The 24,869-nt window shown below is 41.0% G+C and overlaps 2 protein-coding genes across 2 annotated transcripts in view; one reads left to right on the top strand and one right to left on the bottom strand.

Annotated features, from left to right (window-relative positions):
- shtn3 (shootin 3) overlaps positions 1-320 on the bottom strand; it is a gene marked incomplete at both ends in the record, with an annotated part of 41,952 nt that extends 41,632 nt beyond the window's left edge. The window contains one exon of the mRNA XM_083914911.1: positions 240-320. Within this exon, the coding sequence (XP_083771037.1) occupies positions 240-320 (81 nt within the window). The remainder of the gene's footprint in view (positions 1-239) is intronic.
- Positions 321-12,432: 12,112 nt separating this feature from the next.
- gm2a (ganglioside GM2 activator) lies at positions 12,433-23,087 on the top strand. The gene is made up of 4 exons (XM_083914921.1): positions 12,433-13,055; positions 14,937-15,089; positions 19,701-19,883; positions 20,803-23,087. The coding sequence occupies exons 1-4, from the start codon at positions 12,963-12,965 to the stop codon at positions 20,956-20,958; spliced, it is 585 nt and encodes a 194-aa protein (XP_083771047.1). The 5' UTR covers positions 12,433-12,962; the 3' UTR covers positions 20,959-23,087.
- Positions 23,088-24,869: the final 1,782 nt, after the last annotated feature.

The raw sequence follows: 24,869 nt of genomic DNA, 5'->3' as shown, positions 1-24,869 counted from the left end.
CCGGTTCAATGGCGAGAGGAGCGGCGGATTTAGGGAGGGGTCCGGCTCTTTGATGTCTACAATAACCTCCAGGAAGAAGCCGGCCGGCGAATTCAACACCGGCTGTAAAGAAATAGCCTCTAAAATGTCCCATCCGAGCCGCGGGGACATGCACGGATCTCTAATGACACATTTGGCTCTTCACACTCTGAATAATTTGGATTTGATGCGAACATTTTTGCTGTTTTCATGTGTTTTACCTCCGTTTGCATGTGCGCGTCCCTCCTCTCCTCCTCCTCCTCGCATCCCTCCATCTGCGCGGATGAAGAGCAGGGGAGCATTTTCAGGGGGGGATGCAAGAGAAGAAAAGTGAGAAAATGTCCCCCACCTTTTGGGTATTGGTGTGGAAAAGACAAAAATGAAGGTCTATTCTAGCAGCACGTGTTTGGATCCGAGCCCATTCTTCTGCTTTTGCTTCCTTTGACGCGCGGGGATGGAGAGGAGCTCAGTGCGCCGCCGCTGCTGCTGCTGCTGCTGCTGCCGGCTGACAGGACCCTCCTCCTCCTCCTGCATCATCCGGCTCCCTGAACCCCTCCTCCATCCTCTTCATCCCCCCTCCTCTCCGTCCTCTCTCGATGCTGCAGGCACAGTCGGACTGAACCATTTGCGCACAGCAGTGACGTGCAGTGAGGGTTGGGGTTGGGGAGGCACTGACTCACAAGTCAGATTTACAAACACACAGTTGGATGCCAATAGGATAGGATGAGAGAATAGGAGCGAACAGGATGCTGAAAACCATTTTAAAACACCAGAGCCACTGTATATTGCAGTATATCTTACCTTTACTTGTAAATGACTTCTCGCTTTGACTGAAAGTCCAGATTTGAAAAATTTCTTAGTTTAGAAATCAAATCCTCCATTTTCAGGGGGAGAAATGACGGCTTGTCGCTAAGCTCTACAGCGTCACACAGCACACTTCTTGTGTTTACCTTTTGCACACGGGTCAGAGTTCACCGTGATCTGGCTGCAGGCTATCAGGCTGCTCACTATCGCCGCCTGCCTTGAGGCAGAGGCACTGTCTGCCTCAAGGAAGGCGGCGATAGTGAGCAGCCTGATAGCATTTTCCCTGTGGATTTATGTCTTATCAATAAGATGTAAATATTACACACATACGTAAAATACATTACTGAACACCATGGAAAAGAAGACGTATGCTTTTATTACATAAAAGTGTCCTCAACCATCATATTGGAAACATACACAGAAATGGGAACAAGCACGCGCAGAGGGCACGCGCTCAATACAGTTTGTGAGTGATTGCGCAATCTGGAGGGAGGCTCGGCTGTCCGTGCCTCACCTCTCGTCTCTGATGAGACTCCGCTTATTTAAATAGGAAATACAGACTTTTCTGCCATTTTTACTATAAAAACGGCCAAAATACATTAAGAACCACACCAAAATCATAGTCCAGAGGACAAATATTAATACTTGTTATTTTATTATTTCGTTTCTTTATTCTCTCATGATGACAGGGGAGGCGCAGCCTCACCTGCCTCCCCTGACTGCACGTCACTGGCGCACAGCGAGTTCAATGTTCCGCAGGAGGATTGTGCGCTTATTTTGCATGCACGTCTTCAATTGAGCCCTAATATTACAAGATATAAACACATTATCAGTCACTTATTAATGAATTAATTAATTGGTCACTCTGAAGTCCTCACTAGAGCAGAGTCATGGTGCGTTCAAGGGTTGATGGGAGAGTCCGACACGCGTCCGAGGCAAGCGTTGCATTCAAGTTCCATTTTGTAGCAGATGGAAATGAGAAAAAACCCAGAATAAAGCAATAAATGTGTTTAAATGTTGGACTTTTGTCTTTTTAATAGCGTTTTATTTTGGTTTGTATTTATGTGCATTCTGTGTATTTTACCCTTTTAATTCCTGTCTAATTTCTTCAAAAAGTATGACAATGAGCTACATACGGTACACTGTAAAAAAAAAACTGTCGTTTTTACAGGAAAACGCTGGCAGCTGTGGTTACCAGAGAATTCCTGTAAAAAATACAGCAGCACAGTAGATAACTTTACTGACAAAATATGTAATTTGAATTACAGTGAATTAAATCACGGCTGAATCACATTAAAAAACTGTTAAGTCTACAAAAAAAATTTGTTAATTTCGCATAATGGTATTGTATATGAATAGACCATTTCCTGTATTTTTGACATGTAATAATTGCTTATTGTGCATCAATAAACGGTAAAATTAACAGGGAAATATCAAACAAAAAACTAATTTAAACTGGTAGAACAACAGTAAAACTTTGCATTTTAAATGGAGCCGTTCTGTATATTATACGTAAAATCTATTCATAATATGCTGTATTTTTATGTTTTAATAATCAAGTTATTTTGTCAAATTTACTTATAAACCTGCAAAATGATAACTACTACGCCTACACCAAAACATGCAAAAAAGACATCTTGAGAAAAGACAAGAGAGGAAAATATCACTTTTGGGAAATTTATTTAACAGCCATCGTCAATAATTGTAAACAATTGGATGCATTTTTTGTTCAACGTATACAACATCCAAAGAAGCTACATGTAATTGTTCTTTTAACTATGACTGAACCCAAGTTGAAATACTCCAGAACATTAGCCTCTTTAAAATCAGGACATTTTTCTGTCACTTCTACAACTTTAAGTGCCAGGCACACAACAACAACCCAATTCACAACAACAACCCACATGCTCCCTTATGGCATAAAACAATTGGATGCATTTCTTTTCAACACATACAACATGCAAAAAAGCTACATGTAATGGTTCTTTTAACCATGACTGAACCCAAGTTGAAATACTCCAGAAGATTAGCCTCTTTAAATGTGGACATTTTTCTGTCCATTTAACAAAGTTGAAGTGCCAGGCACACAACAACAACCCACACTCCCCCTGTCTGGAATCTTCCACAGTATGGCATAAAACAATTGGATGCATTTCTTTTCAACCTATACAACATGCAAAGAAGCTACATGTAATGGTTCTTTTAACCATGACTGAACCCAAGTTGAAATACTCCAGAAGATTAGCCTCTTTAAATCTGGACATTTTTCTGTCCATTTAACAAAGTTGAAGTGCCAGGCACACAACAACAACCCACACTCCCCCTGTCTGGAATCTTCCACAGTATGGCATAAAACAATTGGATGCATTTCTTTTCAACCTATACAACATGCAAAGAAGCTACATGTAATGGTTCTTTTAACTATGACTGAATCCAAGTTGAAATACTCCAGAAGATTAGCCTCTTTAAATGTGGACATTTTTCTGTCCATTTAACAAAGTTGAATTGCCAGGCACACAACAACAACCCACACTCTCCCTGTCTGGAATGTTCCACAGTATGGCAATTAAACGTATCTATCTCCATGGAGACAATCAGGTGATGCCGACAAGCCAAGTCACAGGTCAGATCTGTGGAGAGGCAAGCCACCTCACAGTACGAATGCACGTTTGTTAAGGTATTTTTTTTGCAATAAAAACAGTTCTAATTGAATAAATGCAAGATAGATAAGTTTTATACCATACTGTGGAACATTCCTGCAAAGCAAGAACATCTTCATGAAACAAGCAGATGGCGGGCCCCTACCAGAAAAAGTTACACTGTGCACCTTTAAGACTTAAACAAAAATTACATATTGTGCCTTAATTACCATAATACACATTGTGGACAGTACCTCTTCTCAAACAAACAGTCAGAGACCACAGAAAGAGTCCATATTTAGGCTCGCCACTCATGATCGGAGAGTTCCTGTATCAGTGTGAGGACTCGAGGGTTCACGTTGAGACGGCGCTTTGAGTTTTTGTTCTCCACTTTGGTTCCTTTTTCTGGGTTTATCGAGAAAAAACATCTATAGAATAAAAGCATATTAAGCATTTTAATTGATCAGTTAAAAAGGAAAGAGACAAGAAAATATATACACACACACACACACACACATATATATATACATACAGTACACGTGTATATATACACACACCTATATAAATATACATACATACATACATATATATACACACATACACACACACACACACACACGCCTTAGTTAAGGTCCGGATTAAGACTAGGACCTCGGAGCCAGACTCCAGGTCCCACAGTCCCAGGTCTGATATCAGGTCTGACAAATGAGTAAGCCATGTTTACTCACCTTTGAAGAAACTCCAGAGTTGAAGCCAGCTCTGATGGATAATGGACGTTGAAGCAATAGTAGCTTCCGAACATGAGGCACAACGCAGAAATGAAGGAGGAGATGTTTGTGTTGACAAGGTTCCGATCTAGACTCAGCATGTACCTTGTTGAGGAATAGCAGGACTGTCCTATGAACAAATTATTTAACAGGTTATATTAATAAGTGCTGTACTCGCATGACAAGTTCTATAAACAGTGCAATTTAAAAAAGAGATATGAAACAGACTTACCACAGACAATAACAGCGGGTGTCAGAGGCACTTGCTCCAGTTGGACCTCTTCTGCCAGACATGTATCGTCTACGTAGAAGAACATGGACTCCTCCTTCTCATCAAAGTAGCTGAGCAGTAGCAGGAGCATCTCTTTCACATCATCTGAGCAGCCACTCTGCGGTCCTCGCATCCTCTGAAGCTTTGCATAAGTCTGAAGGAACTTCTTGCTCTTGTGGACACCAACTGTGGTCATGTAGTTGAGAAGTCTTTTCCCCTTCAAATCCAAATTTCGTGTGAATGTCTCTTTGAGGTCAATCCCAGTGAGTTCCTTGAAGTGGACTGACATGCCAAGTTCATTAAACCATAACGGCCACTCCTCTCTAAGGCATTTGATACTTTTTCCCTGGTTGACATGTTGACGCTGTGTGTAAAAAGTGGACTTCATTAGACATTTTACCTCCTCTGGATTGGCATCAGAGTGTTGGCACATCACCTTGAGTCTTTCCATCTTTTGCCGCTGGCTCTCTTCAGTTTCTTCACGGGGCAGAAATTTTACATTCCATTTAATGCATCCGTAAGTGTCCTGCATTGCTGCTCTCTCTTCTAATGGGATCTCGTCTGTGTGGTCTGAGTTATCAGTCTGATGTTTTCTTTTTCTGATTTTGGGTGTTGAAGTGCGCCTCACATTTTCAATTCTGTTTTGCAACTGTTTGACAAGGGAATGGTAGCCTGTTCCAACAATATCGCCCTCTATTACATCTTGCAGAGAATTGGGATATTTTGCCACCATTTCTTTTGCAACGTCAGTTGAATGCTTTTTACCTACATGAGGGCATTTTTCCATCATCTCGGTCACAACAATTCGGACCATTTGCTTCCTCAGTTTTGGACCTGGCCTTTTTCCCCTCTCCAAAGAATGCATCACTTCCTCAGGAAATTTACTCCATGGAATTTCAAAGTTGTCGTCCCATTGTGTGTCAAGTCCTGGGCTGCTGGAAGAGGTTGACGTTGAACTTTGGGGTGAAACAGAGAGTGATGACAGCAATTGGGTAGGCGAGGCTTCCACAGATGATAGTGAGCTGTTCTCGGGAGTTTGGTCTTTAAATGACAAAAAATAAGATCATGATTCACAATGTACAATATTATACAATGTCCACATCTGCTTTTGAATAGTCGTGTGTTGGTTTTTCTTACATTTCAGTTTCCAAACAGAAAGAAGCTTTCTGGCTTGTACAGGTCTTAATGCTGTCATCAAATCAGCCTCTGTTACGAAGCGTAGATCATCACACGTCTCGACTCCAATGGACAGTAAGTGCTCTTCCAGGATGTTTTTGTTTACTGCTTGAAGTTCTGGTAGGACTTCCATGATGGCGACATCTAGGAAGGTTCGCTCCGAGTCACTCATATTTGCACTGACGAAGAAATGCCACCTTCAAACAGAACAGAAAAATTATTCAGTACATACACTTAACAGACCAGAGACTTGCATCAGGTAACACTTATATTAATGTCAAACTATTTACAGTGAGAAGTAAGTCAGCTTTAACTAGACTTTATTTTGCCACAATACTGTGTTTTAGTGGAATGACTTGGTATCCATCAAGAATGTATGATACCAAAGGATAGAAATCGGGCAGGTCATTGATGTTGATACACTGTAACCCAAGACTGTCCTTTGTTACAGAATACAGATGGTATTCTGAGAGGAAGATGCCTTTGTTGATATCCATCAAAACATACACAGATGTGTAATTTTGAATCAAGATGAGTAGAAGTTCACCAAATTCCATATACTCATCATTTCTGTACACAAGAAACTGTCCTTTTTTATATGCAGTGCCCTTGTACTGAATGTCTGTAGTAACTCTGGTATTGCTTTCTGAAAAGGCTAAATCCCTGACTGCATGTTTAATAGTGTCACTGTAGAGGTTGGGATAAAACGCACAGCTATCCTTCACTTGCAGTAGTTTACTGCATTCTTGCCCAGCTAAAAGATATGCCTGATACATCTGATGACGCTCTGACAAAGTTTGACAAATGTTTTTGAAGTTTTTCAAGTGTCTGGCACATCTTTTGAAATAACTGTGTTTACTTTCAAACCTAAGCGTCCATAACCTCATCAACGGACCAAATTTCAACAACAGTGCTGAATAATGGCGCAAAAAATGGTGCTTGGGTTTTAGTTGAATTTCAGGAAACAACATCTTTCTCGACTCCAAATATTCCTGGATCAAAATGTCAACATATGCTATCTGGGACAAGGAAATGTTCTGAGCACAAATAAGATCCACAATGTCTTTTAGCTGGAGCGCTAACTGCCATACTTCATCCTCATGGTTTTGCACTTTGTCACCAATCAAAACTGGTAGCAATCTCAAAAGGTTCCAGTTTTGAATGGCTTGCCCTGATAACTTGGCTCCGTCAGGGTTGACAGCACATGGCTTTGTGAGTGCTTCAGATCCCTTGTACTTCAACTGTTTGATGCGCCTGTTTAAGAGTGAGTATGTGAACCATTTTTTCTTTTTTATAATGTACTTCAGGTACAGTGCTAGATCATATGACAAGACTCCTTCAAAGAGGTCATGACCTAAACAAGGCGGGAGACCAGGCTGAGATACATGAAAAGATTCAAGGGTATTAAAGATGGAGTTTACCTTTATTCCTCTGACGCTTTGGATGTTTTCAGCCTGGAGATCAGCAACGGCCGCGTCATACGTCTCTGGGGTGCGTGGAGGACCACAGGCATTCGGATCAGCCTCAAACTGACTTCTTGTGATTTCGCAGTACCTGCAAAAATATAGAGAGCGGCTGAAGTTCTCTGTAAACCCACCTATGCAATGAGAACCCAAGTTATCCCCAGCAATGCAGTAAAGACCCCCTTTTACCGTTTGTCCATCTACATTTATTCCATCTGTCTCCAAGGATTTCAGATCTGCCAACAACTCTGAGAAAACTTTGGCTATTCCAAAACGCTTAAGGTCATTCTCAACACACAACAACACTAAAAACATATTATCAGTATTTGAACGCAAATGAATGGGTAAATTTGCTAATGAGAGATAGACTGCAAGAACTTTGTGCGTCTTTTTAGCAGAACCCAGGGGATTCACAATTTCAAATGAATCTTGGTACAAAATCAGTTTGAGGCTTTCAGGGTTTTCATTAAAGAACTGGTTACATTTGAAATTTTGTCCATCATATAAATCCGTAAAAACCTCTACATCAGGATCTCCAAACTGTTGTGACTGTGTATCCCTCCATAAACGCGACTGTAAAAAGCTCTTCAGAGTTTCTGCCACTGGTATGTAGTATGCACATTTGTGTGTCATGTTTTCATCCATTCCCAATGCCACTTTTTGGGGTTCTGTGTATTTAAACATTTTTGTGAATGTCTTATTTCTGGAGTATGTCGTTCTTAATTGTCCCTGATGACAGACAGAGAACAAATCTGACTCTTTAATGCAGTCACAGATTTTAGTGACTGCTTCATCCGATAGGCTCATCTCATTTTTTAATAAAGAACTTACTTTAGTTATTGTGTAGGCTTGACCTAACTCGTGCACATTTTGCATTTCCTCAACAATAGTCTGTATTGTAGAGGCAGGAACAAGCAGCTGTCCTTGCAGTTTAAGGTAAAAGAGACACATGTTTCTGAGATAAGACTGACTATCATTCTCTGGCATTTCACTGGCTGCACTTGCAGTTGGCATGGCTTCATGTGTGTTTTCTGAATCATCTGTACTGGCAATGACATTTGGGGGCTGAGGGCGAGTTTCCCTGTACATGTCATCAATACCATCAGGGGAGCATGCTTTATGCTTCCTACACATGTGAGAAGTAAATGATGACTTTTTTGTAAACACGTGCTTACAACCACTTACTGGACATGACACAGACCTGCCCTCTCCAATATGATCATTTAAGTGAGACACTAGCTCTTTCACGGTGTGAAAATGGCTGGCACATAATGAAACTGCACATTTTAAATCCGCAACAACAGCTTTAGGAGCAGCTTTTGGTGCAGGTACATTGTGCACACGATAAAAATGGCCCTTGAAAGCTGAGTAAGTGGTAAATGTTTGAATACAGTTGGCGCCGACACATTTGAAAAGACAACGAGGCTCATTCCTATGCACTCTGCAATGTAGTACATAGCCTCTTAATGTATCCAATTTCTTTTTACAAAAGACGCAGGTGATCATTTTTAGGATTTCAAGTGTTTGCAGCCAGGTGCTTTTCAGCTGAACTAAGTTATATCAGGCGTTGATGTAGCTGCTACTGGTCTTAGCAGGCTAGCTAAATATCAACTTGCGCTAGCTTACACCATGTGCTTTCAGCACAAATTTTCGTTTGGTCTCGAAAAAAAGGAAATGTGAAGCTTACCTTGCAAACTTTCGATTTTCTGATTGAACAGCCACGGACCCTCCAACAAACTTCTGTTAAAATCGTTGAATTGTCCTAAAAACTTTTAAAATGACAGTCACCCGAAGATTTCTGCTCTGCTACTGCTTTCTCCGCTCAGCAGACGGTGCGGCTTGTTAACGATGTCAGTGCACCTGTCAAGGAGGAGCTCTTGCTTCTCCCGCTCCGCCCGCCCTCACGTCATTATCCAATCAGGTGCTTCAGATGCACACTTCGAACTTCAAAATTAGGCGGACTCAGTGCACAATGAGAGAGAGTACAAGTACCAGTCTGTGGTTAGAGGAGGCACTGTTAGGTTGTTTAGCCTGTGATAATGATACAATGCTTAAATTATTACTTTTATAAATAAATATGAATAGAACACCAGTAGGCTAAGTGTTACATTAAAATTTAAAGACAAAAAGAAACATAAAGCATACAAGGATTATGGTTAGTATAATACAGAAACATAGGCTATCATTTTAATTTCATATACACACACACTCCACAATAGGCTACAGATAGCCTTAATTATAAAAACAATCTTATTATAATTGTATATTTTTATATATAAATATAAACCTCTCAGGTTCACAATGAAAGTTTTTGTGAAAACATTTTTATTACCTCAACTTGCATCGTTTCATTAATCATTTTAAAAGTACAGCATAAACTTGTAAAGTGACTTACATATATTTTTTTTAATTTTTAAAAAGAACTGACTAAAACTATAGTTTTAACAATATTTGCATGTCAAATTAACAAAATTATTTTCTTATGAGTATTACAGTATTTCTCTGTGTTTGTTACCAATATTTGTAGTTTTAACAAATAAATTTGATTATAATCACATATTGCTGTTGTAAATACAACAAAAACATTCTGTTTAATAGTTTACAAAAGTTCACTGTGATTTAAACAAAAAATATATGTTTTTGGGTTTACAATACTATTCTGTAGGGATTTTACATAGTTTTCATGTAAATTTCACGGTCATTTTTTACAGTGTATGTATTATATATAGATTTGTTTTTAATTTAGTTAGATAAATGTGATCAAACAAAACAAGACGAGCGTTGCATTCAAGTTACATTTTGTAGCATCTGAAACTGAGGAATAATCCAGCACAAAGACATAAATGTATTTAAATATGGACTAAACATTAATTATTTTCTGTGAAAAAGATCAGTGTTTGTGTCTTTGCCTCAACAGACCAAGTATTCATTTTGTTCCCTAGCTACAGAGTTGTGAGGGAACAGATAACACCAGGCTAACATTAGCTAGCTACTGAGTTGTGAGAGGACATATTGTATCAGGCTAATGTTAGCTAGCTACAGAGTTGTGAGAGGACAGATTGCATCAGGCTAATGTTAGATAGCTACAGAGTTGTGAGAGGACATATTGCATCAGGCTAATGTTAGCTAGCTACAGAGTTGTGAGTGAACAGATATCAGGCTAATGTTAGCTAGCTACAGAGTTGTGAGTGAACAGATATCAGGCTAATGTTAGCTAGCTACAGAGTTGAGAGAGGACAGATTGTATCAGGCTAATGTTAGCTAGCTACAGAGTTGTGAGTGAACAGATATCAGGCTAGTATTAGCTAGCTAGAGAGTTGTGAGGGAATAGATTGTATCAGGTTAATGTTAGCTAGCTACAGAGTTGTGAGTAAACAGATATCAGGCTAATGTTAGCTAGCTACAGAGTTGTGAGAGGAAGAGGGTTGTGATGTAAATGTACTTGGGTTAAAAAGGACATTTTATACATTTTAGTTAATAGTAACTTTTCCACAGTGCTGAGCTTCAGTTGATTTCTTTTTCCCTGAGGATTTCACGTGGGCACAGATGAAGCTGTGGTACTGACAAAAGTAACAGCAAGTTTATACAAGTTACATTGCGTCTGGTTACCCCGTTATATTTCGAATCGCACGGCAAACCCTTGAACCATTTCCTGGATCAGTCACGTGGTACGGCCGGCTCACGAGGCTTCGAACGACACCACCTCATCGACACAAACCTTGATACGCAAAAATCTTCCTTGATTACTGGACACACAGAAGACACATCACTCATACTCGTAATATTAACGCTGAACATATTTAAACAGGAAATGAACAAAGACAAGTAATTTGAGTCATGATGTCTCACGTCCACGTTAAATCTTGAGTCCTTTATTTTCCATTTATCGTTGTTAGTTTAAGAATATCTGAGGCTACAAACATAACCTGCAAACGACAGAGTTACGACCGTCCCCGGTCTCCCTTAATACACTAAAACAACAGAAACACAACTCACATTCAAAAAGCATTCATGTTTTTATTACAGATGCATGAAAAAACTGTTTGGTTGCTTCCTGCAGAGACCTCAGATCAGCTGCTGTGTGTGTGTGTGTGTGTGTGTGTGTGTGTGTGTGTGTGTGTGTGTTTTTGTGGAGGTAGCTGTTCTACAGTGACATCTAGAGGCAATTGCATGCAACTACAGGAGCATCTCAGCTGTTTTTAACAATTCAATTTTTTCACTCTGTTATTCATTGTACACACACACACACACACACACACACACACACACACACACACACACACACACACACACACACACACACACACACACACACACACACACACACACACAGGACCTATACACATGCAACTAATGGAGAGATGTCAGAGCGAGGGGGGCTGCCGATGGATCAGCGCCCCGAGCAGTTGGGGGTTCAGTGCCTTGCTCAACAGCACCTCTGCAGCGCCCAGGAGAGGAACTGGCACCTCTCCAGCCACCAGTCCAAGCTCCATTCATGGTCCACACAGGGACTTGAACCAGCGACCTGAGCTACTGTCGCCCAGAGTGTACCATTATGAATTCATAATTAAATAACTAAATAAAAGCAAATTAATTAATAATAAAAACGTGAATTTTTGAATCCAAGTCACAATGCACTCATACTTAAATAAAATGAAGAAAATAGTTTCAAAATCTCTACAAAAATGATTGAACTGTAAACGATGAATTACTGAGTCCAGTTCCCACCAATTAAAAAAAACAACAACACAGAAATACTATCATGAACTAATTAATGAATTGATTAACTAATTAATTAATTAATAATTAGTTAATTAATTGTAAAAATGCGAATTACTGAGAAAATAGTAAAGTAACACATCATCACATGAATACTGTTATAAATACATAATAAACTTAATAAAAGTAAATACATGTATTATTAATATTATTATTTATATGATTATTAATTAGTATTATTATTATTAGTAGTAGTATTAATAATGATATAGTTATAGTTACAATTATAGTTATTATTATGATTATAATGATTATTATAATTATTATAATAATAATAATATCATTATCATTATTATTGTTATTATAATAATTATTATTATTATTTGTATTATTTATTATTATTATCATTATTATTATAATTATTATTATTATTAAATAATTCTGTTTGATAGACGCCGGTCACGTGACGTAGCGGTCATGTGACAGTGATGCGGAAGTAAACACGGAAGTAACTCCGGAGGTAAACTGCCGTTAGTTCCGTTAACCGTCAGTTTAAGAGCTCGTCGCCGCCGCAGTGCACCGTCTCTCCTCCGGCTTGTGTCGCCGCAGAGCACCGTCTCTCCTCCGGTTCGTGTCGCCGCAGAGCACCGTCTCTCCTCCGGCTTGTGTCGCCGCAGAGCACCGTCTCTCCTCCGGCTTGTGTCGCCGCAGAGCATCGTCTCTCCTCCGGCTTGTGTCGCCGCAGAGCACCGTCTCTCCTCCGGCTTGTGTCGCCGCAGAGCACCGTCTCTCCTCCGGTTCGTGTCGCCGCAGAGCAACGACTCTCCTCCGGCTTGTGTCTCCGCAGAGCACCGTCTCTCCTCCGGTTCGTGTCGCCGCAGAGCACCGTCTCTCCTCCGGCTTGTGTCGCCGCAGAGCACCGTCTCTCCTCCGGCTTGTGTCTCCGCAGAGCACCGTCTCTCCTCCGGTTCGTGTCGCCGCAGAGCACCGTCTCTCCTCCGGCTTGTGTCTCCGCAGAGCACCGTCTCTCCTCCGGCTTGTGTCGCCGCAGAGCACCGTCTCTCCTCCGGTTCGTGTCGCTGTTCGTCCCCTCAGAGGAAACAAGATGGAGAAAGTTTTATTTTTAGTTTTAATTTTAGTTTTAACTCAAATAAACAACGGAAGCTCCTCCAGACTGAGGAGAGTCACCAAGGCGACGGTGAGGACATGAAATATTATCATTATTATTATTAAAACCTCTTAAAACACAATTAAAAGTCATTTAATAACATTTAAAAAGTCCTTTAATAACATTTTAAATAGAAATATCTGCTTCAGCCTCTCTTTGTTAAACAGCGAGTGAATGAACAGGAAATTAGGATTCAATTAAAGTTTAAAAAACAAAATAAAACTCTTTAAAATCACTTTAAATTAATTTAATAACGAGTTAATAATCATTTCCTTTGTCCTCTGTGCACTTTAATACAATGGTGTGTGATTTATGCTTATGTTAAACCTCATTGGATTTTACTATTATCATTATTACTATTATTATTGTTATTGTTATTATTAGTTTTGTTACATTGTATTTGTTTATGTATTTTGATATTTGCTGTCTAAGTTCTCCGTTTTTAAAGATGCTATAGAAATAAAGTTATTATTATGTTATTATAAACATGTTATTAAACTAATATTATTATGTTTTTAATATTTAAATCCAATCCAACAAGAGAAAATAGAAAAATAATTAAAAAATCAAATCAAAAATACTATCAAAAATTAATTAAATAAAAACCGGATTGGATTTTACTGCTACTATTATTATTATTATATTATTGTTATTATTAGTTTTGTTTCTGCTGTATTTGTGTGTGTGTTTAGATTTTTGCTCCGTTAACTGCTGTTTTTAAAGATGCTATAGAAATAAAGTTATGATGATGTTATTAATATTATAAACATGTTGTTATTAAACTCATATTATTGATTTCTTCCACTGAAGTCGACGACACAAAAGTTAGTGTTAATAAACATTAATGAATGTTTATTTATATTTTTACTTTGTTTCCAGTGGTTTATTTATTTATGTGACCATGAGACTTTCTTTGGGTCCCACAGTTTAACAATAATTATAATAATAATAATAATAAGCAATATTTATATATAACACCATTCAAAAACAGGATTAAAAAGTTCTTTTTAGACGTAAGAACGGACCAAAACAGAGAGAAAACGCTGCACACACTCGCATCAGCTCATAAAACACGTGATTAATAAACACACACTTGTATTAGAAAAAGACTAATCAGCAAATTCATTAATTACAAACAAAACACAAAATGTTAAATGAAAAGTAAAAAAGAAAATCAACACATAAATGCTATCATGTATTAATTAATTAAAAACAAAAAGCAAAACCTCATTGGATTTTACTACCATTCTTATTGTTATTATGTTTATTATTATTATTAGTTTTGTTGATACTGTATCTGTGTATGTATTTTGATTTTTAGTGTCAAATTGCTCTGTTAACAGCTGTTTTTAAAGATGCTACACAAATAAAGTTATTATTATTAGTTATTATTACGTGATTAATAAACAGAGACTTGTATTAGAAAAAGATTAATCAGCAAAGCAAATGTATAAAGTTCAGTTATTAAAAAGATATTTGTAAAAAAAAAGAAACTATTATGAATAAATGAATCAATAATAGAGCCATAAATGATTGAACCCGAGTCCTAATGCACTCACCTTAAAATAAAACGACATTTTTGTTCAATTAAAACAAGTAAACTTTCATTAATTAATGTAAAAACATGAAAAACATGAGTCCGAGTCCTTTAAGCACCTAAATATAAAACAGACAAATAATACAAATAAAAACAAAAATGCTATTTTGAATAAATTAATACATAAATATGAGACAAACATGACGACTTCACTCCGTTTCAAGTGGATTTTCATAGGAAAAGAAACTGAAACTCGGATTTAAATACGTCAAAGACACGCGGAGACGACCTGGACGTGATTTATGACCCGCTGAACGTGAGCGGCCGGTTCGTGTCTGGTTCGTGTCGACTGACTTCTGCGTGTTTGGGGACAGATTTTGGGTTTCGACTGGAAGAACTGCGGGAAGCCCGACGCCCCGGCTGTCCTGAAGTCTCTGAGCGTGTCTCCAGATCCCATCTCCATCCCCGGGGACCTGACGGCGTTCGCCTCTGGATCCACATCTGTAAAGCTCTCTGCTCCCCTGGCTGTGAGTACACTCTCCTTTTTTATATATATATATATATATATATATATTTATATAAGCATCACACAAATGTAGTGTTGTTCTTTACGTCTGGACACGTGCGAGTGTTTTACAGAGAGAAGAGCGTCTCTGTGGTTGAAGCGAAGAAAAGTGAGAGTATAGGATCGTAAACACGGCTTTTTTGTCCTGAATTTCTAGCTAGCTGACGTAGCAACATTCTGTAATATTCATGTACCTATTCATCTGTTAGGGCGCACTCACACTGTCCATCCGTACCGTGCCCAAACAGGTTTTACGGCTAAAGTCTGGTTCCTTTGACCAGTGTGAGTGCAACCGTACCGCGTCTAGGAGCGGCACGCTTGCCGTCCACGGCCCGTTTGGGAGAGGTGGGCTTTAGTAAAGCACGTCTGCACGTGTACGAGCACGAGCGTGCGCACGTGTACGAGCACGAGGCCTACGGCGGTTCTGAGGTCATTTCCTGTGCGCCTGTTGGGACATAGAGAAAAGAAGGAGGGACCATGCACGGACATTTAAAACAATGGCGGTGAAAGGTTCACGTTGGTGTGATGCGGAGGTGGAGTGTTTACTGCAGATTTGGTCGATGAAAAGATTCAAAAACAGTCGACAAGACGCACAAAAACTCCGAGGTCTACGGAAAGATCTGGAAACAAAGCCACGCATCGCCATGACGTCATCAATGCGTGTGACGTGTTACGGCGTGATGACGTATAGGCAGCAAGAAGCATTCTCCGAGGCCCAGGTAGTGTGAGTACAAACGGGCCTGGAGGGGGGGACAAGGACCCTAAAGCACGGGGCGGACGCACTAATGTGTGAGGGCAGACTGATCCAGAGCCTCGGGGCCGCCGCCGCAGAGGCTCGGTCCCCTCTGGTTTGCAGTCCGGTCCTGGGGACTTCCATTATCAGCTGATCTGCCGACCTCAGCGCTCTGGCTGGAGTGTGACGGTGTAAAAGTCCATTTAAATCTTTAAAATCAATCCTGAAGCAGACAAAGATCCAGTGCAGCGAGGCCACAACTGGTGTCATGTGATCGCTCTTGTTTACCAGTCAGGAGACGAGCGGCTGCGTGTTGCACGAGCTGCAGGCGACGAGGCAACGGCACCGACATACAGAGAGTTCCAGTGATCCAGCCGTGAAGACATAAAGGCACGGATCAATCTCTCTGGACCTTTGGGAGGAAGATAGACTTTAATCTTTGCGGCGCTGTTTCGAGCGGCAGCCAGCAACAGTTGCTCTCACTCTTTTCCGCACTTTTATCTTATTTACTGTCTTTTTATTCGTGCGTTTTCCCTCTGAGTCGTCGTGCTAACCTTCGCCAACTATGTTTGTGAACTTTCCTCCATGTTTTTAAGTCTGTGTGTCAAACGCAGACGTCTCATAAATCTTGTTTTGGGGCTTTTTCGGTGCAGTTTTTTCCCCTGTCAAGGACGAACAAGTCAAAAACAGTTCGACTCATTCAATCAGATTTATTCTGCCATTAAAACTTGTATCAAAACGCCCTTTAAGCTCGTGGTGACAGGTCTGCAGCAGAAGTAGGTTTATGAGGCAGTGGCGACTGTAAAGCTGCAGTCGTGCGTTTAACCCGCGGGGATATAAAACCTCATGACTCAGCAGGTTCAAAGCACACAGTTCTCCTTCTTTTATCTCGTTTCAAATCAATAAAAGCCAAAGTATAAACCGCCCCACTCTGTATCTCACAGACACCACTGATTAAGTTCTGCTGTCAGTGCTTCCTGATCATCATTAACCAGAAGAATGAAGAGTGCATCAGTGTTAACGTGTGTTTTTAGGATTGTTTTAAGTTTAGTTAGTTTGCCTTTGATCACAGAACTGAAGAGAGAAACCTGTAGATTTGTCTTCATTAGTTAAAAAGTGAAGAAGAAGAAGAATTACTTTATTTCACTTTTATTATTAATCATGTTACACACACAGGCCCGAAACACACATACATGCACAGACAGGACCTATATACATGCCACCAATGGAGATATGTAAGAGCGACCAGCGCCCCGAGCAGTTGGGGGTTCGGTGCCTTGCTCAACAGCGCCCAGGAGATGAGCTGGCACCTCTCCAGCCACCAGTCCACGCTCCATTCATGATCCACACAGGGACTCCAACCAGCGACCCTACGGTTTCCTATGGACTGAGCTACTGCCGACCGCCCTAAGTGTAGATTAGATCAGCGTGTGCAGCAGCAGAGTAAACAAACCTCTGATAACTGCACTGTCGACTATAAAGCATGTGTTTAACGTTACAATAAGGAACACCATCACTAACGTTGGGGATGTTTTACCTGATAAAAAGTTCTTCTCATCACAATTTACAAATGTGCAACAGTACCTGGCAAATCGAAGTATGATCCTCATACAACATCTCCTAAAATTAAAAACAGGTATCATTGAGGGATCCTATTACGGGCGCACTCCCACTGTCCGTGCTTTAGGCTACTTGTCCCATTACATTACATTAACATTAGTTTATTCATCAGAAACTGGACTGACACACATGAACGTAACAGAAATGCAGAGTAGCAGGATTTTTATCAGCTTCTCCTCTTTGCGCTCAGATATGGCTGCAGAGTAAACACACAGTGCTCTGTAAATGACTTCAGATATGGATCCGTTTGGCGTTTTCTTCCCGTTTCTTTACAGTTTGAGGTTAAACAAGGATTTTCCTGAAGATCAAAATATTATCACTTCTCTCTTTGTCGTCAGTAACCTGATGTGACTTCCTCAAAGCTCGACTCAGCACTTCCTCTTTACAGCCACACTTAAGTTTTTACAGTCTCGTTCCCTTGTTGTTGTTCTTTATTCCACTTTCATACGTTTATTACACCATAAAAACCCTTTATTGGTTTGTTTTTCAGACATTAAAAGTCATTGTTCACCTGCTTTTGACTAAATTTGTGTTTAATCTACAAATATAAACGATGGCGTAATGTTTAGAGTTGATTTAATGGTGTAGAAATAAAGTCGGACTTCTTATCTTTCTAACCAAATATGGTTTTAACCGTTTACTTCAGCTTTATCGTTACGAGAGTCGTCAAAACGGCGCTAACACCGATGGATTAGCCGCTATTCTACGACACAGAAAGGACTCATTAAATAACCACTAATCAAACAAATGGTGATATAAAATGTCTACAATCAACGTCAATGTGAACACAACAAAAGTAACAATAAACATTGATGAAACAAAATAGTGGTTAGCACTGTCGCCTCACAGCGAGAAGGTTCCAGGTTCCCACCCCGGCTGGGGCCCTTCTGTGTGGAGTTTGCATGTTCTCCCCGTGTCTGCGTGGGTTTTCTCCGGGTTCTCCGGTTTCCTCCCACAGTCCAAAGACGTGCAGGTGTTCGGTTCATTGATGACTCTAAATCACCCGTAGGTGTGAATGGTTGTCTGTCTCTGTTCGTCTCTATGTGTCCTGTGATAGACTGGCGTCCTGTCCAGGGTGGACCCCGCCTCACGCCCGATGTCAGCTGGGATCAGCTCCAGCCCCCCGTGACCCCGATGGGGACAAGGGGTTGAAGATGAATGAATGTACATCCCTTAAATTTGTGTAGGATGTTACTACAGACATTACTGTTACGTCGCAACATCTGCGGTTTCCATTTAGAAGCTGTTGAGTCTGCGGTCAAAGAGCTGCTGCAAAAGGGTGGATAAAAACATTTAATTTCACAATAAAAGTCCCCTCTGTTATGTTTTTATTTAATCAGGAAATACTGGTTTTTCATCAGCAGTAACTTGACAAAACTCTGATATGGTAAAATAATAATAAAATAAAAAAATAAACACTATATCATGTGAATATGTACATCTTTTCCCCTTTTAAATTTGATTTTATGGCTTATTTTTGCTATTTTCTTTCTTATTTTGTAAAATGTTTCTGCAGGGTGGACTTTTTATAATAAATATTTTCAGCCAAGTGCCTCCTGACCAGCACAAAAAAATTCTGGTAGTAAAAGAAAAAAGCAGATATAAAATTGAAGCTGCGAGCGGCGATGAACGTATCGCAACTTTTGCACCACTTCCCGCGTCCCCTGACCCCTGTGTGGCGCTAGAGAGCGCACCAGACATGCTTTTTGTTCCTCTGGATCAGTTGTCAGTGAAACTCAAATGAATTTTTTGCCCTCAGCCAGACATCCTGTTGCCAGTAGGTGGCGCTGTGCCTGTTGGTCACTATTGGCACGTCCTTGGCTTCAGGCGAAAAGCAAAAAATGGCTGCCATGTCATCATGCAAAAGGGGCAAAACGTTGTTGTTCTGGTCCCTTGAAAGTGCTTAAATTATACTTAAATGTTCAGTATTTGTTTAAATAACAACGTTCATGTCTCCGTGTTTTCTCCCAACAAACACAGTTAAAAGGACATTTGAGACAGATTTGAGCCATTTTGGGTGTTAGTGAAAGGCACCTCAGCAACTCCAACATTTGGTTTAATTTACTGTTTTTTGACTTCCACACACTGTTTCCTCAGCAGCAACATCTGAAATCATGTCTAAGTTTTTCTTTCTTTGACCTAAAGTTGGTGATTTGGGATGAAGCTGTTCCAAACTGTCCACAGGAGCTCATACCTCGTTTTCTCCCCTCCCCCCCTCAGGTGAACGTGACCCTGGAGAAGGAGGTGGCGGGTTTCTGGGTGAGGATCCCGTGTTTGGAGGAGCTGGGCAGTTGTCACTATCAGGACGGCTGCGACATCCTGAACCAGCTCATCCCCCCGGGTCAGGACTGTCCCGAGCCGCTGCACACCTACGGACTACCCTGCCGCTGCCCCTTCATGCCTGTGAGTCCTATCACAATAAGAGTCCTGCTGCTTGTTAGGGCGCACTCCCACTGTGCCTCCGTCCCGTGCCCCGTGCTTTAGGGTCGTTGTCCCCCCCTCCAGGCCCGTTTGTACTCACACTACCTGGGCCTCGGAGAATGCTTCTTGCTGCCTATACGTCATCACGCCGTAACACGTCACACGCATTGATGACGTCATGGCGATGCGTGGCTTTGTTTCCAGATCTTTCCGTAGACCTCAGAGTTTTTGTGCGTCTTGTCGACTGTTTTTGAATCTTTTCATCGACCAAATCTGCAGTAAACACTCCACCTCCGCATCACACCAACGTGAACCTTTCGCCGCCATTGTTTGAAATGTCCGCGCATGGTCCCTCCTTCTTTCTATGTCAGAACCGCCGTAGGCCTCGTGCTCGTACACGTGCGCACGCTCGTGCTCGTACATGTGCAAACGTGCTTTACTAAAGCCCACCTCTCCCAAACGGGCCGTGGACGGCAAGCGTGCCGCTCCTAGACGTGGTACGGTTGCACTCACACTGGTCAAAGGAACCAGACTTTAGCCGTGAAGTGTGTTTGGGCACGGTACGGAGGCACAGTGTGAGTGCGCCCTTAATGATTGCAGAGACTGAATGTGTGAATAAAGTGTTCTCGTTTTCTCTCTCTCTCTCTCTCTCTCTCTCTCTCTCTCTCTCTCTCTCTCTCTCTCTCTCTCTCTCTCTCTCTCTCTCTCTCTCTCTCTCTCTCTCTCTCTCTCTCTCTCTCTCTCTCTCTCTCTCTCTCTCTCTCTCTCTCTCTCTCTCTCTCTCTCTCTCTCTCTCTCTCTCTCTCTCTCTCTCTCTCTCTCTCTCTCTCTCTCTCTCTCTCTCTCTCTCTCTCTCTCTCTCTCTCTCTCTCTCTCTCTCTCTCTCTCTCTCTCTCCTCAGGGTTCGTACTCTCTGCCTAAGTCGGACTTCTACCTGCCCAACCTTGATCTGCCCTACTGGCTATCCAACGGGGATTACCGCGTGCAGGGCGTCCTGGGCAGTGAAGGCAAAGAGCTCGGTTGCCTCAAAGTGGCTCTGTCGCTTCACTCCGACTGAAGCAACGCCACAAAACTAACAGTCCGGACCTTTAAGCTGTTTATTTGCACATAAATCAAAAAAATATGGGAAGCAGAAGTTGCACAAAGTCCTGAAGCTGATTTTCTTCACAGGTTTTTAAAAGTTTGAAATTGAGGAATAAATAAATAAATAATGCACATTTCTGCTTTTTGGGGAAACAAATCTAACAAACGGAACAAGATCTCCTGCAGGACAACGTCGTTCTACCTAAATACACATTTCATTTCATTAAGAGTCCTTTAAAGAATCAAAGCCAACGTGGTGCGATGCACAAAAGCTTCTTTGCATGAGTCAAGCTTCTCACGTTTATTCAGATATATTTTTAAATTCAGGCACCAAGAACCAAGAGATTCACAGGAGCAGCAGCTGTTCGTCATTGCAGTGCGTTTACAAATTGAAGATTAAGCGTATTTTTTTACTTTTGGGAGCTTCGGACGTCCGTTCTTCCACCGTTTCACGACTACAGAAAAGGTTAATTCAGTCAAAATCAGCTCCTTTTTTAAAACCTTTAACAACCTTTAAGGCAGGAATGAGTAACTTGTCCCTCCTCCGCGGCTAAACGACACCGGAAGCGTCCCCTGGGCAATTAAACCATGAACGTGGCAGAGGACTTTTATTTTGAAGGGCGGCCAGAACACGACTCAAAGATGCAACAACGCCTCCGGTAACATAAACATCCTCAAAAGCAGCAATAAATGAAATAAATGCGCCAAAAAGAGGCTAATTTAATGTATATACTGTAGGTGTTCTGAGCGGCTCACAGGGAGTTTTGGGGGCTCGTCCGGGTCGCAACAGGTAAAGGAGGAACAATAAAAGTAATAATAATCATATCTCTGTTTTATGCGTTGACCGTGTTGTTTTTAAACATCTTTTTAAATTGGTAAAGTGAGTTAAATCTTCTTAATCCTGTTTAACAGGTGAACTCCTGCAGATTCACGCGTTCTTCATCATCTTCACCTTTTGTTTTTATTAAAAAGGGAATTTTAGGACTTTTGTTTTGAAACCATCAAACCCGACACACCTCGCTGCTGAAACGCATCCTGGTCCGTTCTGCTGACGTCGTTGTTTTTGCTTCTCTATAAACGTCTCAACACGACATCGTTGTAGTTTTATCTACGACGACGTATACTGAAGTTACAGCAACTTCCTGCTTCATGGCGAAAAGCAGAAAATGGCCGCCATGCCATCATGCAATAGGGTCAAAACGCTGTTGTTCTGGTCCCTTGAAAGTGCTTAAATTAAAGTTTTAAAAAGCTTTACAAACCCTGCATTCAAGGAAAGGTTCAGGATTTGTTTTAATAACAACGTTCATGTCACTATCTCTCCATGTTTCCTCCCAACAAACACAGTTAAAAGGACATTTGAGACGGATTTGAGCCATTTTGGGTGTTAGTGAAAGGCATCTGAAGGCAAATTTTGGTTTAATTTACTGTTTTTTGACTTCCACACTCTGTTTCCTCAGGCAGCAACATCTGAAATCATGTCTAAGTTGTTTCTTTCTTTGACTTAAAGTTGGTGATTTGGGGTGAAGCTGTTCCAAGCTGTCCACAGGAGCTCACACCTCGTTTTCTAGTTTTAACTAAATCCGTTTTATTTCACATTAACAGCAAAGATCTGACGTCAGATGCGTCAGAAACTTTGATTAAAGTTGATTTTTTACCTTTTAATCACATGAAAAACACTTTGTGTGACTCGTTTCTTGGTGAAAACGTTTTTAAACTCACACACACACACACACACACACACACACACACACACAACTTTCCTCTCTGGGTGATTCTTTAAAAGTGCTTTAAGTTCATCCATTGTTTCTTTTTTGTTGCTTATTTTTCACGTGGATGTTGTGAAAACGGAGGATTTTTTTCTTATAAATGAATAAAAACACTGGGAATTAACCTGATTCTCATTTTATCATGATCTGATTTCAGCCAGTGTATGAAAGATGATATTTAGAGTTTAACTAAGTGCCTGATGACGTCTTTATCTACGATGATTGTTTGATTTCTTTATGATTTTAAGAGCGAAACTAAATGTTTAGTTGTTTTTTTCTACAGTGTTGAAAACAACAAATGATGTGTGAACACTGCAGTTTTTAATAAACACCATCACGTGAACTCTGTGTGTTTGTATTCATGGTCAAATACGTCAAAATACGCATTTATTACATTTAGTATAAAGCTGAAAGATGCTCAGTCCATAGGTGACTTGGGTGGGAACCGTAGTGTCGCTGGTTCAAGTCCCTGTGTGGACCATGTATGGAGCGTGGACTGGTGGCTGGAGAGGTGCCAGTTCATCTCCTGGGCACTACTGAGGAGCTGTTGAGTAAGGCACCGAACCCCCAACTGCTCGGGGCGCTGGTCACTGGCAGCCCCCTCGCTCTGACATCTCTCCTTAATTGTGTGTGTGTGTGTGTGTGTGTGCGCGTGCAACATGATTAAGAGTGAAAAAAAAATTCAATTTCCCCGTTGCCGGATAAATAAAGTAATTCTACTTCTCACTCTGTAAACACACTCCCCTAGTTTCAGCATGATGCAGCAGCAGAGTGACCTTTGTGTATTTTGCTGTGTCGTGTTTTTGCAGACTGAACACACACATCCTCCAAACAAACAGGAAGTGACGCTTCAGTGTCCAGCAGCAAGTTTCAGCCGTTGAACTACTGTAACACACACTTTGCATTGGTATTCCTGCCTCCAGAGCTTCTGATTTGCCTAAATTTTTAGTTGTTTTTTTTTTCTACAGTGTTGAAAACAACAAATAATGTCCGAACACACTGTGCAGTTTTTAATAAACACCATTACATGATGTGTTTGAGCTGCAGATTGAACGCACACATCCTCAAAAACAAACAGGAAGTGATGCTTCAGTGTCCAGCAGCAGGTTTCAGCTCGGCTTACAATCCCTTAACAATAATGTTATTTTTTTAAATGATGTTCTGCTTAATCGCGGTGCTTTAGGCCTCATCTGCCGGGGGATGATCCTGTTCCTGGTCCTCTGAGCTTCTCTCCTCTCTGTTTGTGTCAACCATGTCTCATCAGTGCATGTTACTGACTCAGCTTCTTCCCCGGAGTTGTTTGTGCTTTGTCGTCTCGCAGGTCTCTGCTGATGGTGGTGGTGCCTGCTGCCGTGGTCCTGTGTGTAGGTCTCTGCTGATGGTGGTGGTGCCTGCTGCCGTGGTCCTGTGTGCAGGTCTCTGCTGATGGTGGTGGTGCCTGCTGCTGTGGTCCTGCATGACGTTTCCTGCTGCTATTATAATCTATCACCTTAGCTGTGCTTGTTTCTACTGTTCTGCTGTATTAATAAGTCATATTCACATTACTATAGATGTTATTATAGTTAATGTAAGTGTGTCTGTCTCTGTCCATCTGTCCGTCTTTTCTCTCCCTCTCTCCGGTGCAGACAGATGTCCGTGGCACTGTAAATAAAATTGAATTGAATTGAATTGAGCCGTTTAACTCACACACACCTTTATCTCATCGCACACTCAGCACTGTAACACACACTTTGCATTCGTATTCCTGCCTCCAGAGCTTCGCACGCTCAGCTCCGTCACATGTGACGGAGCTGCTTTACCCAGACTCCTCACACTCCCCTGGTTTCAGCACAGTGCAGCAGCAGACTGATCGTCTTCATTTTGTTTTAAATAAAAAACGATGACGTGTTTTTGAGCTTTGAAGTAAACATAAGAACCTCTGATCACTCTATCAGTTGCATGTTTTACCAGCAGGGGGCAGCATTTCCTCTAAGATGAGACTGAAGTGTTCACTGTTGCTGCACACACTGCCACCACACACACCAGCACCAGCACTTCTGAACACCATGAAGTGCATAAGTGTAAGTTATATTTACCATCACTAGTCTTATAAACTATGGATTTGTAGCCGTAGAGCAGG

The sequence above is a fragment of the Echiichthys vipera genome (genome assembly GCF_963691815.1).
Source record: "Echiichthys vipera genome assembly, chromosome: 6".
Taxonomy (NCBI): domain Eukaryota; kingdom Metazoa; phylum Chordata; class Actinopteri; order Perciformes; family Trachinidae; genus Echiichthys; species Echiichthys vipera.
This window is presented reverse-complemented; position numbering and strand designations above follow the sequence as displayed.

Coding starts and splice junctions, on each gene's coding strand:
- gm2a (XM_083914921.1), top strand. CDS start 12,963: ATGGAGAAAGTTTTATTTTTAGTTTTAATTTTAGTTTTAACTCAAATA. Junction 15,090..19,700: donor AGCTCTCTGCTCCCCTGGCT/GTGAGTACACTC, acceptor TCCCCCCCTCAG/GTGAACGTGACCCTGGAGAA. Junction 19,884..20,802: donor GCCGCTGCCCCTTCATGCCT/GTGAGTCCTATC, acceptor CTCTCTCCTCAG/GGTTCGTACTCTCTGCCTAA.